Raw genomic sequence first — 17247 nt, 5'->3', positions numbered from 1 at the left:
GCCTTATTGATACAGATGAGGATGCTTGCAGCCAATCATTGGACTGAGCATGGGGACCCCAATTGAAAAGTTAGAGGAAGGACTAAAGGAACTAAAGGGGTTTGCAATACCATAGGAAGAACAAATATCAACCAATAAGACCCCCACTCCCCCAAGTTCCTAGGGACTAAACCATCAACCAAAGAGTACACACAGAGGGACGCATGGCTCCAGCTGCATATGTAGCAGAAGATGGCCTTATCTGGCATCAATGGAAGGTGAGACCCTTGGTCCTATGAAGACCTGATGCTCTAGAATAGCGGAATGCTAGGGTGGTGAGAACACTGTCATAGAAGCAGGGAGTACTGGGGTGGGATAAGGGGTTTCAGAGGGGAAATGGGAAAAGGAGATAACATTTGAAATGCAAATAAATAAAATAACCAATAAAATAATTTTATAAAGAAGAAGAGGGAAGGGACTACCTTTAAGGGGGCTATTAGGCCGTTGAAGATGTACTCTCAAAAGAAATTGGGTGACCCAGTTTCAGTTTCCCACTTATTTCTGATTTAAAATGTGGCTAATCAGCCCGACGTGCATTCCCTAATGACATGCCATCTTTCTCAGACCAGTGCAGTGGCCCAGTTTTAGACTTAAACCTCCAGAACTCTTACTTCATATGCAGCATGTGCAGGGTTTTTTGTTTTAGCAAAAGAAAGCTAACTGACTCAGACAGGCAGCGTGTTAAGCGCTTCGTTGCCTAATTTAAACAATAACCTTAAGAAGTAGGTGGACAGTCTAAGTTTGGTTAGGGCACTGCAACTAGGTTATCTAATTAATCCCACAAATGAGTAACAATGTTAGAAAAAAAAAAAAAAAAAAAAAAAAACTCCGAAACTTACCTTTTTACTGTTTCAGCATGAGAGAGAGTTCAGATAAAAAATTAACAGCAATTACTTACTGGACTATCAGTTCCAAATCGATGATACGTTGATATACGCAGATTTTTCACCGTCTCGGGACTCTCTATATTATAATCTTTAGGGAAGGCTTCTCTGTTACGGTGCCTTCAGAGGGGAAAAGAAAAAAAGTCCCTTAGGAATAATCCTTACTGATCATGCACTGCATTTAAAGTTTTTAAATTTGCTATATTCCATGCTATTATTTTAATTATAAATCTGTCAAAGTCATGATGAATGATATATTTCTTTCCTCTTTTCAAAAAGTGCTGATACTACTCCGTAAAAACAGCCTGGCCCACTCAATAAAGCTAACACTGTCACAGAAACACCACTTAACTAACACAGTAATTACTCTGTAGCTCCAGTGAACTGAATCTTATTTAATAATATAGATGACTTACTGACAGTAAATTCTAAAATAAGATATGGGAATAGCTTTAAAAGGCAACTTGTAACTTTAGAAATTCTCTCTACCATGAATTTTAATTACATTGTTTTTCAGAGAGGCAGGACCATTGATTGGTAACCTGTGTTGTCCCTGTTTCCAAAAAGCATCCTAGCAGGCTAGGAGCCACCAGCTAAAATCTAACAAAGCCCCACTCCTTAAAGTGAGAATGGAGATAATTGTTCAAATTACCTTGGCTAAAAGGTGGTTGTGGCTAATTTTAAAAGGAGGAGGGGTTAGATTTGGTGTGACAAGACAGGGATAGGAAGGGCTGTGGTTGACAACATAAATTTTCCTAGTTTTTTTTTTCTTTCTTTCTTTCTTTTAGGTTAAATAAAGGAAGCTGAGACCAAGTAGAAGGAACCCAAAGGGGTGCCAGGCAGGAACCATGCATAGGATACTCAAAATCTTATCTAACCATCTGTTTATTCAGCTACAACTTTAAGATTCTGCCTGGTGAGATTTGAATACAGTGTGTCCCCTCTGAAACTCAGGAATATATTTGATTTCCTTGGTGGTGGTGCTGAGAGACAGAGACATGGGGGAGGTATGGGAGTGGGTAAGAGGTAATCAGATCATTAAGATGCACTCTAGCTTTTCCTTAGTTTTGGCAATATTAGGAGAATTCTCCACCTTGAGAGACTGGATTAGTTCTCTGAAGAGCAGATTTATGTGAAACTATCCCTTGCACCACTTGACCTATTTTGTACTTATCTGATCCTCCTGTCTGGCCATGATATAGTGAGGTCTAGAGTTCTTTCCAACCTTCAGAGCTGTGAGCTTTCTTTTATGAATTACCCAGAGCTGTGGCCTTGGTGTAAACTCCTCCCATAAGCTCATGTGTTTTAACACTTGGTTCCCGGTTTTTTTGGAAAGTTAGAAGACTCTAGGATGTGGGTTTTTTTGCTGGAAGCAAATCCTTGCAGGTAGTGTTAGCCCCAGCTTGTCTTCAGCAACTTGGCACCAGCAGCTCTTGAGGGACAGGTGACACTGTTGTCGACTTTAAAAGGTCCCCACCAACACAGACTGACTCTTTCCTCTCTTTCTCCTGTTTCTTTAGCCTCAGTACAGATCAATGGCTAAAGAAATTTGTGAACTTGATTTCCAAATTTTCACTAGTCATAACAAGTGCAGAGACAGTGATCCCCAAGTGTCCTACATCTAAACTTGCTATGCTCCACACTTCCAAAAGGCTCTTGACTAGGACATTCTACTTCCTCTCTTAAAAGTCTTTTTATCTCTGAGACTTCTTTGCACTCTGCTTCCAAAAATACAAACAAAACAAAAACAAAACACCCAATTCTTAAGATTATGCTATAAACTTTTATCTTGGAATTTGTAAGCTTATTGGGTATGGTTTAAAAATTCTGTGACAAAATTTGGTTTTAAACATTACTAAAGGCTTATATTTAAAATCTATACATGGAAAGTATATATGTGTGTGTGTGTGTGTGTGTGTGTGTGTGTGTGTGTATGTATGTATGATTCAGCTCTGTTTGCATGTGTATGTAACTTGGATTCAACTCTATGTAACATGGATTCAACTTTTGTTGTGTGTATGTATGTATGTGTTTTATACACACACACACACACACACACACACACACACACACACACACACATATATATGTTTTAAAATAGCAACCACATGGCTTTCCTCCATCTTAGACAATTATCTAATCATATATAAGCAGCCACATGGCTGGTAATCATTATCTATTAAGGTTAAAGAGTAAAGACCATGTATGACTTTGCCATCTTAAGATGAGCACATGCCATAAAGTAACAATTATAAAACTTCTTAGTCCTAATGAGCTCTCTGTTTACCATTGTATCTTCTTTTTAGACTAAGTATGAAACAAGTCTCATATATTTTGGGTTTGCATGGTGTGGTTGTTTGAATATGCTTGAGCCATTGGAAGGGACACTATTAAGAGGAGTGGCCTTGTTAGATTAGTTGTGGCCTTATTGCAGAAAAGTCACTGTATATGTGGGCATAGAGGTCTTTTTTTATGAGGTTTTCTTTTATAGTCAAGCTTTACCCAGTGTGGAATACCAGTCTCTTCCTGGTTGCCTTTGGATCAAGATGTAGTACTCTCTGCTCCGCCAGCACTATGTCTGCCTGCACACTGCCATGTCTCCTACCATAGATAATGGACTGAATCTCTGAAACTGTAAGCCAGCCCCAATTTCCTTGGTCATGGTGCCTATTCTCAGCAATGAAACCCTAAGATATATGGACTTTTGTTTGATGATAGAAGTTTAAGGTTATATCTTCTATAACATACTAAATTTGTGATTCAAATCTAGTTTACATTATACTCTATATGGTAATAAAAATGTAAGATTATAAAGGTCTCCTTAGATTATCAAAAACTGACTTAGGGTGTATATCTACTTATGTCTTTGCTAACTATTTAACACTAAGCTGTTAGAAAATTTAGATAGGTAACAACTTATGTTTGATAAATAATGTATATTTGATAATCAAGATTTATAAATTTCTAAGATTTACTCAGGCTCACAGTAATATTTATCTTTGTCTTGCTCACTTTAAGATTTAGCCATCTGGATAAATTAACCCATACTAAAAAATAAAAATAAAAACCCTGCAATATTCTATAATGGTGCACTATAAAAGGACCAATAATGTCAGTCTCTCAAGGAAATTCATTTATGATTTAAAGTTTTATTTTGATACTAGAATAGCTTCAAATCAAAAATTGTTATTTTTTTTTAAAAAAGCTAAACCTAACAGGGATGGAATGCAAAAATTCTAGTTTAATAAAAGCTACTAACCTATTATAAACTGTTATGAATAATTAAGAATTAAAAGCTAATAGTCACCTTATAAATGATCCAATTTTTTAATGTGTCCAGAACTATATTTATAGTCACGATAAATAGTAATTTATACAAGAATAAGCTTTATTAGTCTCCTGTTTTCAAAGTTAAGCCTAAAATAAGGTAAACTAAATAGTTCTCCAACTTGTCAGAGATCTGCTGAATATGACGTTTAAAATATTAAGCTTCTCATAATAGACAGAACTGCCCCCTCCTAGCAAAAATCCTTAAGGTCTCCAAAGAAGATAAATGGGGTGCAACAACATCTTGTGGTTAATACTGACCAGTGGGAAAAACTGTCCCATGCCTCACCTGATGCTCAAACTGTGGACACTTGGATTGATTGCCCTACTCTGCCTAGTCAAAGAAAGACCAGTTTTCTCAAGCTGTTCTACAGGAAAACTATCCCAGACCTGGGTCTGACAGCCGAAGGCCCTACTATGCTCTGTGTAACAACCAAAGGTTAAATGCTATGCTATATGACAGCTAAAGACCTAGGACTATTGTCCCCAAGAAAACTATGGAGACCACTGGAGCCTAAGGTACCTGTCTAGGAAACAGTCTCTGTTGTTTTAATTGATACATAGGTTACTTGGATTATTCTTCCAGCTATAACTTATCCTTCTCAGATCTTTGATGATATTGACACTATAGCTCCTCTCCCAGGCTTCAGCTAATTTCTCAGTTCTTCTGCCTTCTCAGCTCTCTTAATAGGTAAAAATCCCACCACAGGTTCACTTTTCTAGAGCTACAAAGTCTAGACACAGTTTACCTTGTTACCAAACTCTGAAAGGAAACAGACTCACAAAACATTTCAAAGTAACTTTTTACTTTAGCCAAACTCTGTTTACAATGACTGCTCTCAATAACCAGCCACCCGGAGTCCCATGGTAAAAGACTGAATAGAAACAAGGTGTGAAGTGTATGAAAGGTCTGAGGATACAAAAGCTTAAGTTGTGAGGATCCAAGATGTTTTAAATGTATAAAGGCAAGTTAGAGAGGCCTGAGGACATTAATGTTTAAGCTGTAAGGGTCTAAGAAGGGGTTTTAAGGTGTGCAAATGCAATTTGTAAAGATATAATAAGTGACTTAAAATATAAAATATGAAAAATGTTCCAGATCTCCTTAGAGGTTTAACATTAACCAGTGGAGCTCTGATATGTTATTAATCTGGCTCTGGTGAGCACTGACTATTAATACCACACTCTCAAGCTCAAGATTGCCAATTTTCTTTGGTTGTCTTCTAAGTAAAGTCTTAAAAAGTGCTTCTCATTGTACTAAACACATCTGTCTAATCTCTCTACACCCAGTTATCTGGATAGAGGAGTGTTTGTATTTTTAACTTAAAATCATTTGAGGACACCAAGTTTCTACTATGACTTAAAGGCATGAGTCTACTGCTGTTTCTAAATGTAGATTTCAGTACAAAGTCCCAAACTATGGTTATGACAGCATATCTAAAACTTATCTCTCTTGTAACTTAAAAGATTCTGGAAGTTTCAGGGAACTAACTTGAGTCCACCTCTCATGGGTCATGGACAGTATCTATAGTCCATAGACCTAAGTACATAGACAATACTTATCTATAGACCACATAGACACATACAGAAACAATCAGCCTGCTTTCCTACGTGCCTATTCTGTTACTCCTGAGAATGGTATCTCTTTCCCATTTCCCCGATCTTGGGACTCCTCTCCCTCAGTTATCAGGACCATGGACCTAAAAGTTCAATGTGCACCTCAGGGGAAAAAAATTTCTCCTTATACTCCTTAGCTTTTATTTGCCCCTAAAATGCATCTTTCCCAGCATCCTGACAGGTCCCATTGTTCCCTCAAAATCTGCATCTTGGTCAGCTTCAAAGTGGCTATCCCCAGGTGGTCCAGCCTCACAGCTGCTGCCTGCACATCCCTAGCCCCAGATGGTCCCACAGAGCCTGGGCAGTGAGTGAAATAGCCTACTCTTCCAAGACTTGGCAAGCATCCTAGCTTTCTTGAGTCCCCAAAGATGTTGATGCCCCAAGACAGCAGGAAGCAGTCTAAAGAGCGAAGCACCCCCATTCCTGCCTCACCATCATGCCTTCCCTTTTCCTCAACTTATATAATAAACAAAAGGGAGAAATGTTAATCCCATCCAGTCTTCAGGCAACACTAGCAGCTTCTTTATCACTAGTCTTCAAATGTGATGTGTGCCCTATTTTAAAGGCCCCTGCTTCATAGACCTCCCTTCCTCTGTCTGTCTGTCTGTCTGTCTGTCTCTGCCTCTCTCTGAAGGCCCCAATCCAAGACAGCCTTTAACTCCCTGCCTCCACAAGAAAGCTCATGCATGAGATCTGTTGTGCATGTGAGATCTCTGCAGCATATCTTGGCCCTGACCTGACAAGGTACTCTACCTCAAAAACCCTAAGAGGACATCTAGTCCCTGATTCCTGTCTGCTCTCTGCTTCCTGGCTGAGGATGTGATAAGACCAGTCAGCACAGGTCCTTTATCCCCATGTCTCTTCGGGTGTGATATACAGCGTGTCTTTTAACTGTGGGCCATAATAACCCCTTTTCCTTCTTAAGTTGCCTTTTGTCAGGCCTTTGGTCACGGCAACAAAGGAAACAACAAATGCCACCAGCATTTTGTCTGAACAAAAACTGAGAGTGTGCTGCATTTTGTTGGGCTACATTTTCAACAAACAGAAGAACGTATCAGGGGAATAAACCTAATGGCGTCTACCTTTAGCTACTCCCAACCTCTGTAGAAATTGACATAACTAAGTAATCAGGAGGGAAAACCTTAATTTGGCCAATTTCTTCCAGTTATGAGGGGAGTTTTATAGTATTATGGTACCCAATGTGTGACCCAGATGTGTCACATCATCTGCAACCCCCCCCCCAGTTCCCTATGGCCTCCCATTATTGATCCAGCCCCTTATATCTATTGGCCATCTGTATGACTGAGAAATATCTATTAAGGTCAATTGCTATTTAAATTGCATTATTTAGTTTGTCAGTTCTTTGTACATTTTGGACACAGATCTTCTGCCCGATGAATAGTTGGTTAATATATCCCCTCACTGTGCTGTTTCTAATGCTATGATGAAGTTTTTCAGGTGATGTAATCTAGTTTGTCTGGTTTTGGTTTTGGTAAAATTTTAAGATAGAGTGTCTTGAAATAATGCAAAGTATCCCAAACTTGGCAGATGTCCAGGTCCTAAAACCAACAGCTTTTTAAAATTCTTTTTCAACTCAAATTTAACAAATAATAATCCTTAGCCTTTAGTTCACTAGGTTGTTATGAGGACTTTAACATAAAAATATAAAAACTGAACAGAAAAGCCAGAGAAACTTTAACATTGAACTATTTTAGAAACCACAAGTAATGCGACGTGTGTCATTAAAAGTCATAGGTGAGCACAAAAGCGCCTGGACAGTAAAGTAATTCTCAGCAAAGAGAAGCAGGTTGTACTGTAGTCATACTTGCAAAGATAGCATAGTGTTGTTGCATAGCAAGCATGTAGGATCACACAGACTTAAATCCATTCAGCCCCAAGCATGTAATTTCTGACAGATACCAAAAATACATATAGAAAAAAAAGGACAATATTACTAACAAATGATTCTGGGTAAACTGGCATCTACTATTTGAAAAAGTAATCTGATTGCTATCTCTCACCATGCACAAAAAGTCAATTCCAAGTAGATAAAAGACCTCAATATAATACATGGAACTGTGAAACTTTTAGAGGAAATCTTTCATGGGCTAGGGGTAGGCAAGTTCTTCATCACTGATAACCCCACTGAGGAAATAGAACAAAAGCTTTTAAATTTCATGAGGACCCATTTCCATGGTCAATTGGAAATAGTTTATCAAGTGAAAAATACCACCTACAGAGTAGGAAAATGTCTTTAGCATCTATACATCTGACAAAGGAGTAATATGACTTAGTATATACAAAGAACTCAGAAACCTAAAAGACAGGAAGTCAAAACCAATAAAGAATGAATGGAATTGGCAGGTCTGAAGAGAGGAAAAATAAATAATCAATAAGCACATGGAAAAGCAAGCATCCAATTTGGCCTTCAACCATAGAAATGCAAATTAGAACCACACTGGAATTCATCATAACTATAAATGCTTGCAAAGATGGGGACAAAGGGGACCCCTTATGCACTGCTGAAGAGAGTGTAAACTAGTTCAGCCACTATGGAAGCCAGATGGGAGATTGTCAAAAACTCAGGAATAGAGCTACCATATGGTCCAGTTCTATTGCTCCTGGGTATTTATTTGCTCAGTGGACTCCACATGAACACATCTCAGAGACACATGGACATCAGTGTTCACCGTGGCAACATTTACAGTAGCTAAGCCATGGAACCAGCTCAGGTACCCACAGCAGAAGAATGGATGTAAGCCATAGGGGATGAAGTCAAACTGGTGATAGTCATATCAAACAAATTAAGCCAGTTCTAGATAGACAAATGTGTTATTTTACTTTTTATTCCTGGATTCTACATGGATAGATAAAAACCACACACATATATGACATGAAAACAAAAGCAAAATTGTCTAGAGGGGGACAGGTAGGACAGGTGGACAAAGAAGAAGGTAAAGGGGAATTGGGGAGAGCATGCTTTAATAATTACCATATGCTTATATGAAAAATGTCCTTGTGAAACTGCATTTGTGTACAAAGAAGCACAATGAAATTTAATTTAAAAGGATAATCATGCTACAATCCACAGAGCCAGAGAGACCATGTAACAAGGAGAGCTTAAGTGAAAGGTGAAGGGTTTCCCAGAGAAGGGGAAATAGATTTCTCAGCTGCAGTGGGAGCGGGTAGGGATGGAGTGGGAGGAATCAGATATGGATGGAGGGAGATGGATGGAGAGAGAACCTGGAGAGATGACTGCATTTCTGAGGCCATTGTGGGAAAGAAGTCGAAACCAAGAGCAACAGAAACTCTATGGAATCCCACAAGGGTGACAATGTGAGGGTTTCCAGTCACAGGACACAGAGCCTAAACTGGACATGCTCTGTAACCAGCAAGATCTCAAGTGGAGAGGTTGGAACACCAACCTAACCACGAAACACTTCAACCTACAGTTTGCCCTGCCTGCATAGTGTTCTGAGACTAGACATAACCGTCATCAGTGAGAGAACACAGACTCCAATCAGCAACTGATAGGAGCAGATGCATAGTCCCATAGAGCCAGTTCCCTGTGCTAGGGGCAACTGGACACTGTTTCCTAGAATGAGATACTGCCTGGTTGTAGAATTATAAGCAAAGTCAACTTGACTCTTACACAAAGTTTGCTGTCATTTTGTATTTTAACATTATGAATAACATCAGAGACTGAAGGAGGGCTGATGAGACAGATTCCAGATTGCAAGCTATATAAAAAGCAGCCTGGAATTCTAACCCTGTTGTCAGGGATCAAGGGCTCAGAGAGAAGACCAGCATGATCAGATCTCATGCTAGATGATGCCCTGAGGACCCATCTAGTTGGAGCAGAACCTCTAGTTACGGACAGTCCATGAGCCCTCCAGCCCTCAATTCTTCAAAAGGATCTGGCCGAGTTGCTACTTGGGCTCTGTGAGAGCTTGAGGAGTTCCTCATGACTTGTGTATGATCTATATCTATGGATCTGCAAGCTGCTCTTGCGCAAACCTGCATAATACTCCACGTGAGTTGTAATGCTCAGCAAATTATCCCTGAGCTTCAGACAAGGCAGGAAGGCGCAGCTCCTTTCAGAGTTCCACAAAGGAACCCCAATCCCTGATAGGGAAAGAAAGATGGATTTAGGACATAGGGTTCCTCTCATAGGCAAGGGGACAGGTTATAATCTGGGGTTTCTGTGGTCTCATATCTATAAGGAGTGGGGAGGGAGTAGAAGTTTGAAAAGAAACTTTTTCTTTTACTTTTTTCCCCCTCACTGTGGCACATTTCATACTGTTCTATAACCATCCATTAATGTATCCACCTCTCCTGAGACTGAAGGCTTCTTAGACATGGAGATTATTTTTGATTCATCTTGGTGATCTGGTGACTCAAATAGTCTGGCACATTATAAATGATTAGATCTTTCGTGATTGATGGACAGGTTGAATCTTCCTACATTCTGTTACTGTCACCCTACTATAAATGCTGAAAACAGAGGCTACCACACGTGTCCATAAAGATAAAGAGTATCCCGGCTCAGTATTCAAAAGCACCAGTCAGGAGGGGGTGATCATGCATACAGACAAGCCAGCTTGTCTCTGGAGGAATCGTAAATCTACCTGCTAAACTGGAACATTGTCCCTATACATATGCATCACGCTGACTGCAAAGGGTTTGAAGTATGAGAAGCATTTGACATTAGAACAATGAAAGTCTGAGCCCAGTTCCGGCTTCTGGTTACTTGACAAGAGATACATTTTCTTTGTGGGTTTCAAAGATGTTAAAAATGTTTAGTTAAGACTCCAGATGGCAGAATATATTAACTTGAGGCTTTAGAATTATTAATGTAGTTCACAGCTATGCTGTCAGCTATTGGATCTTCTGATGTAAATGTAGGGCAAATATGAGAGAGATAGCTTTTCTATTAACTTTCACAATCTTCAGCTATCTAAAAGAAAATTACCCTGGAGAGTCAGCTATATTCCCCAACATATTAGAAACTTAAACCCAATACAAGCAAGTACTGCAAAAAGAGATTTGATTATCTTTTTAAAGATTTCATAGGCAAAAAGATTAACATGCTGATCTAGTGTTATTTAGTGGTTTATACATTAAACCAACAAGGACATTTAGACATACTTGTCATTGCAAAGGAAATGTTAGGTTCTTGGGAGGAATCGCGACTTCTTAGAGTAGTGAACAGAGACTATCAGTGTATCCCATGTTGTGTACGAGTTGCACATCTGCACCAGGATCCTAAAACTGGCAGCCTAAGCTGTGCTCTAGAGAAAACTACCTCATGAAGATGAATGTAGCATATCTTCTTTACTTGACATGTATTGAGCAGCATGCAAATCAAGAATTTTCACTATTATAGATTTTTCTACATTAAAAAAAAAATCTTCAAAAACAAGAAGTCCCGTAGAGAATATTGTGAGGGGGAAGAAATGGATACAGCAGTTGGAGGCATAAACAGCTAAGGAAATGTCAGTCTGACTGGCTGCCAAACACATGGCTCACGGAGAGCTGAAGAAACACACAGCAGACAAGGTGACAGTGCAGGTGGTTACACCAGCTGGGACACTCTGCATGACACGCCATCCCATGGGAGCAGTGACAACCATCCTGCTCACACGGAGAACACTAGACCCCAATCACCTTCACATTCTAGCACACCTCTCAGGGTCTCTGTGAGCTTCACCTCCAAACAAATAGCTTGTATCAGTTGACCAAAGACTCCCTGAGCCTGGCACGGTAGGTGGTTCAGGCCTGTAATCTTAGCATTTGAAAGGCAGGAACAGAAGGGCTGTGAATTCAAGGCCCCCCACTGTGGCTATGAAGTAAGAGACCAAGGCTTTTAAAAAGAGGGGGAGGGGTGTTCTGGGAGTTGTTGGAAGAAAGGGACTGAGAAAGAGAAAGTCAGAAAGTCTTTGAACGTAAGTTATACCCACACTAGGGTTCACTGTACTACAAAGACACCCAGATCAGCGATGCTCAACCTGTGGGCTTCGACCAGGATGGAGGTGGACTGACCCTTTCACGGGGGTTGCACATCACATTTCTTGCAACCAGATATTTACAGTACAATTCATAACAGTAGCAAAATTACAGTTACAAAATAGCAACAAGAATAATTTTGTGGCTGGGGGTCAGCACAGCCGGAGGAACTGTATTAAAGGGCGGCAGCATTAGGAAGGTTGAGAACCACCAGTCTAGAGACTGTTTGCTGATTCGTTGCCCTTCATGGTTCAAATGAGCAAACAGCATCTGCCTCACTAGACTTCCTCTTTCTACTCTCAATATCATTCTGAAAATATCAGAAGGCCATTCATTTTAAGGGAGTCTACTGTCTGTTTCAGTGTGTGTTTCTGTGATTCCACATGCCGTGCACATTGAACAGATAATGTAAGGTTATTTGGTTTCAGAGCAATTCGTTTTCTTTTTAATCCTTTGCTATCTAAGACTTTAAAAAGAAAATTACCCTGGAGAGCCAGCTAGATTCCCCGACACATTAGAAACTTAAAATCAAAACAAATGGGATTTTCTTTGTAGGTAGAGGCTAGAGTTAAAACAGTTTCATCATAAACATAGCTAAAGATTGCACATTTCCCCCTTTTCTTATGAGAAATCAGTCAAAAACCAAAAAAAGGGGGGGGGGATGGGTAGTTAGAAGTAAAGCTAAAATCTGAGCAGAAGCAGTCTCAGACCCAGATTATAGCAAGTGCTTGGGCTATAGTATAGACTGAGAACAAGTGAGCAGCAGGCCGAGAAGGCTCTGTGTGCAGGGCAGGCTGCGAGTGTAGCCATCTGACCGGTGTGTAGTTAGCTGAGAGGAGGGAACCTCAACTGGTGTGTAGTTAGCTGAGAGGAGGGAACCTCAACTGGTGTGTAGTTAGCTAAGAGGAGGGAACCTCAACTGAGAAACTGTCTCCAGAAGATCAGGCTGCAGACAGGCCGGTAGGGCATTTTCTTAGTGATATGGGCTAGATGGGTTTGTGGGGGTGTTTCCGTACGGGTGGGAACATCCCCGCGCTGGTGGTTCTGGGTTCTCTATAGGAAAGTGGGCTGAGCAAACTATGGTGAGCAAGACAGCAAGCAATAACCTGCCCTAGCTCCTGCCTGCAGGTCTCTGCCCTGTTATCTACCCAGTGATAGTAGCCCTGACTTAGATAAGGTCTTCTGGATGAGAGGACTCACAGGTGGGGGCCTTCAGAGTACTGACTGGACCCGTTCACACTTCCTATGGTTGTACCCATGGACTCTTTCACTGTAAAGACTGAAAAATGCTAGGTAGAAGACACTTAAATTGTGTCTCGCATACTAGTAATTATTAAGAGCCGAATACCCAGGTCAATATATTTTAATGAAAACCTGTGGAAAGGTAAGAAGAACCTTTGAATCAAGCCTCCCCTTAAGTTGTCTTCAGCATGGGTGTTAAGTGTTAAGGGATACAGGCCTAACTCAGATTCCACCCATGAGGGTTTTACAAGGCTGTCTTTTATATGGGACAGACATTGTGCTCACCAATACAAGTTCTCACTCTTTCCTGGGAATACAAGAGATCAGAACCCCGTGGCCTTTGGTGCTAACTGCAGAGACATCTAACTGGTTAAAGAGGAAGAGTCGGAGACAGCTGAATGTACAGCCATGAAGTTTTCGTACCATCCACTCCAAGACTCAGAGAATCTCACAGAAGATGGGCAGGAAAGAGAGCCAGGACACTTCGGAATGGAACATCACTGTTAATTCTTGATCGCACAACATCTGTAATACAAACACGAGGCCTGTGTAGACTGGATCTGGTCAACATGGCAGACAGAAAAGCCCTTGAGCTCCCCACTCCCAGAATCTACACCCAAGATCATGGTAACTGGGGCTCGGAGGGGGCTCAAGAGGCTCCACCCCTCCCTGAGTATCACTGGGTGCTTAACGCTTCTGTAATGGCCTTTCAACCAGGACCCTGTAAGCAACCCTAATGAAACTCACTGGATCATGAAAGAGGGTCTAGGTGGGGGGAGGAAGAGGATCAACAAGAGTATGGGGGGAATAGGAGAGGGTGATGGGGGAGAATATGCTAGAAATACATGGCATTATCTAGGAAAGTTCCACAATGGAATCCACCATTATGTATAATCAGCATATATAATAAAAATTAATGAACTAAAATGATGGCCAAGCCCCTGCACTTGGCATTAGCATTTGAATAGATCTAGCCAATAAAAAACTATGAACAGAAATTACATAGGTGAGGGGTAAGGTGAAGGTGAAGGATTTCTTGTTATGTCATAGCATGAAGATGTCATCATATGGGGAGTGGACTGTGTAGTGGGTTGGTCTGATGCTGCTTGTATTGTAATGCTAGATATTGGCTCCCAAGGCCTGACTGCCCCAGAGACAAGAGAGTCTGCTCGTAGACCCAAATACCACTACGTGACCTTGCCCTCAAGTTATTCCTCATTGGTGAATAAAGATGCCTACAGCCCTTAGCTGAACAGAATTGAGATGTTCTGGGCTTGGGGTTCCTGGGCTTGAGGTCTGAGGAGACCATGAAAAGAGAGAAGAGGGAGAGATGAGAAAATGCCATGGGTTAAGAATCTTGGGGTTAAGAATATGAAGGCAGATTCTAATAGCATAAGGGATAGATATCTGCCCAGTGTTTTCTTTGTTTTTTATTTTTGTTTTGTTTGTTTAATTTGTTTACAATCCAGCCATTGCCCCTCTCATTCCCCCTCCCCCAGTTTCTCAACCCATTCCTCTTCCCCCTATCCTGTCTCCAAGAGGATGCTTTCCCACCACCAAGTCTCCCTTCTCACTGGGGTCTCAAGTCTCTCTAAGATTAGGCACATCTTCTCCCACTGAGGCCAGACCAGGCTGTTCTCTGCTATATGTGTGTACTGGGGACCTTGGACCAGCTCCTGTATACTGTCTGGTTGGTAGCTTAGTGTCTGGGCTCTCCCAGGGGTCTGGGTTAGTTGAGACTGCTGGTCTTCCTATGGGGCCACCCTCCTTTTCTGCTTCTTCCATCCTTTCCCTAATTCAGTCAAAGGGTCCTCAACTTCAGTTCAGTAGTTTGGTGTAAGTATCTGCTTCTGTCTCAGTGGGCTGCTGGTTGGGCCTCTCAGAGGGCAGCCATGCTAGGCTCCTGTCTGTAAGCGCATCATAGCACCAGTAATAGTGTCAGGCCTTGGTGTCTCCTCATGAGGGAGATCCCCAGTTGGGCTGGTCACTGACCTTCTTTCCCTCAGTTTCTTCTCCATTTTTGTCCCTGCAGTTCTTTTAAACAGGAACACTTCTAGGTCAGAAATTTTGACTGGGATGTCAACACCATTCCTCTTTTTGAGGCCCTATCAATCTATTGTAGGTGGACTCTCCGAGTACCTTCTTCCCACTGTTGGGCATTTCATGTAAAGTCACTCCCACGGAGTCCTGAGAGTCTTTCAGTTCCCAAGTCTCTGGTACTTTTTAGAAGATATCCTCACCTCCCCACCCTCTAAGGATGCGTATTTTCATCCATTTTGATGGCCCTCTGGGCTTCTCTCCTACTGCCCTGCACACACCTGATCCTGTTTCCCTTCTCTCCTCCCCTTCCCCTCTCCTGTCCAAATCCCTCCTTCCCTCTGTCTCTTGTGATTATTTTTCCCCCTTCCAAGTGGGACTGAAGCATTCTCATTTAGTCTTTCTGCTTCTTAAAGTTCTTAAGTTCTGTAGGTTGTATCCTAGGTCTTCTGTAGTTTTTAGCTAATACCCACTCATTAGTGAGTACATACCATGTATGTCCTTTGGGGTTTGGGTTACCTCAGTCAGGATACTATATTTTAGTTCCATCCATTTGCCTGCAAAACTCATGATAACCTCATTCTTAATAGCTGAGCAGCACTCCATTATGTAAATGAACCACATTTTCTGTATCCATTCTTCTCTTGTGGGGCATCTGGGTTGTGTCCAGCTTCTAGCTATAATAAATAAGGCTACTAAGAACATTATGGAGCACACGTCCCTCTGATATGGTAGGGCATCTTTTGGGCATATGCCCAAGAGTAGTATAGCTGGGTCTTCAGGTAGGTCTATTTCCAATGTTCTGAGAAACTGTCAGATTGATTTCCAGAATGGTTGTACCAGTTTGCAATCCCACCAGCAATGAAGGAGCGTCCCTCTTTCTCCACATCCTTGCCAGGGTGTGTTTTCTCCTGAGTTTTTGATGTTAGCCATTCTGATTGGTGTAAGGTAGAATCTCAAGGTTGGTTTAATTTGCATTTCCCTGATAACTAAGGACTTTGAGCATTTCAAGTGCTTCTCAGCCATGAGAGATTCCTCTGTTGAGAATTCTCTTTTTAGCTCTATACCCCATTTTTAATTGGGTTATTTGGTTTTCTGGAGGTTAGCTTCTTGATTTTTTTATATTTTGAATATTAGCCCAATATATTGTGTGGGATTTGTGAAGGCTTTCCCCCATTCTGGAGGTTGCTAATTTGTCCTATTGATTGCATCTTTTGCCTTACAGAAGCTGTTCAGTTTCATTGGGTCCATTTTTCAGTTGTTGATCTTAGAACCTGAGCCATTGGAGTTCTATTTAGGAATTTCCTCCTGTGCCAATAAGCTCAAGGGCCTTTCCCAGTTTCTCTTCTATTTTATTCAGTGTATCTGGATTTATGTTGAGGTCCTTGATCCACTTGGATCTGGGCTTTGTGCAAGGTGATAAATATGGATCAATATTCATTTTTCTACATACAGACTGCCAGTCAGACCAGCATCATTTGTTGAAGTTTTTTTTTTTTTTTTTTTTCTCATTGTATGGCTTTGGCTTCTTTGTCCAAGATCAAGTATCCATGGGTGTGTGGGTTTTATTTCTGGGTCTTCGATTCTATTCCATTAATCGACCTGTTTCTGTACTAATACCATGTGTTTTGTTTTGTTTTTTTAAACACTATTGCTCTGTAGTACAGCTTGAAGTAAGGGTTGGTGATTCCCCAGAATTTCATTGATAAAAGTGTCTGCCAGTTTTAAAGGCTGATAAAGACTTATTATAAATTAAAGCCCCGTGTGTCTTTTATATGGAGATTGAATAATCAAAGGCCAGGTAGAAGCCCATGATTGAGATAGTTTCCACAACAATCTGCAAAGCAGAGGGAAAAGGAGAACGCCTTCCTTGTAAGAGACACTGTCAAGAAAATCCATTCAAGCAGAGTCCTCCTGACCTCATAAATGGCCTACTTTCTGTTACCATCTCATTAGCACTTAAATTTCAACGTGCAAGTTAGAGGAGACAGTTAAACCCCAATAAGGAACCAACCTCAGAGGAGACAGTGGTTTATCCTCATGCCCGGCAAACAAAGGCTATTGTGACAGCCGGAAATAAATGTTCATTCGGTAAGCT

The 17247-nt window shown here is 41.0% G+C and overlaps 1 protein-coding gene across 1 annotated transcript in view; it reads right to left on the bottom strand.

Moving 5' to 3' along the window:
• The window catches only part of CFAP95 (cilia and flagella associated protein 95), a gene marked incomplete at both ends in the record, with an annotated part of 106198 nt that overhangs the window by 73717 nt on the left and 15234 nt on the right, over nt 1-17247 (bottom strand). Inside the window, one exon of the mRNA XM_080912909.1 lies at nt 938-1043. Coding sequence (XP_080769035.1) covers nt 938-1043 — 106 coding nt within the window. The remainder of the gene's footprint in view (nt 1-937; nt 1044-17247) is intronic.

Source organism: Micromys minutus, assembly GCF_963924665.1.
Source record: "Micromys minutus genome assembly, chromosome: 2".
NCBI classification, from domain to species: Eukaryota; Metazoa; Chordata; class Mammalia; order Rodentia; family Muridae; genus Micromys; species Micromys minutus.
Note: the sequence above shows the minus strand (reverse complement) of the source record. Positions and strands in the feature narration are given on the sequence as shown.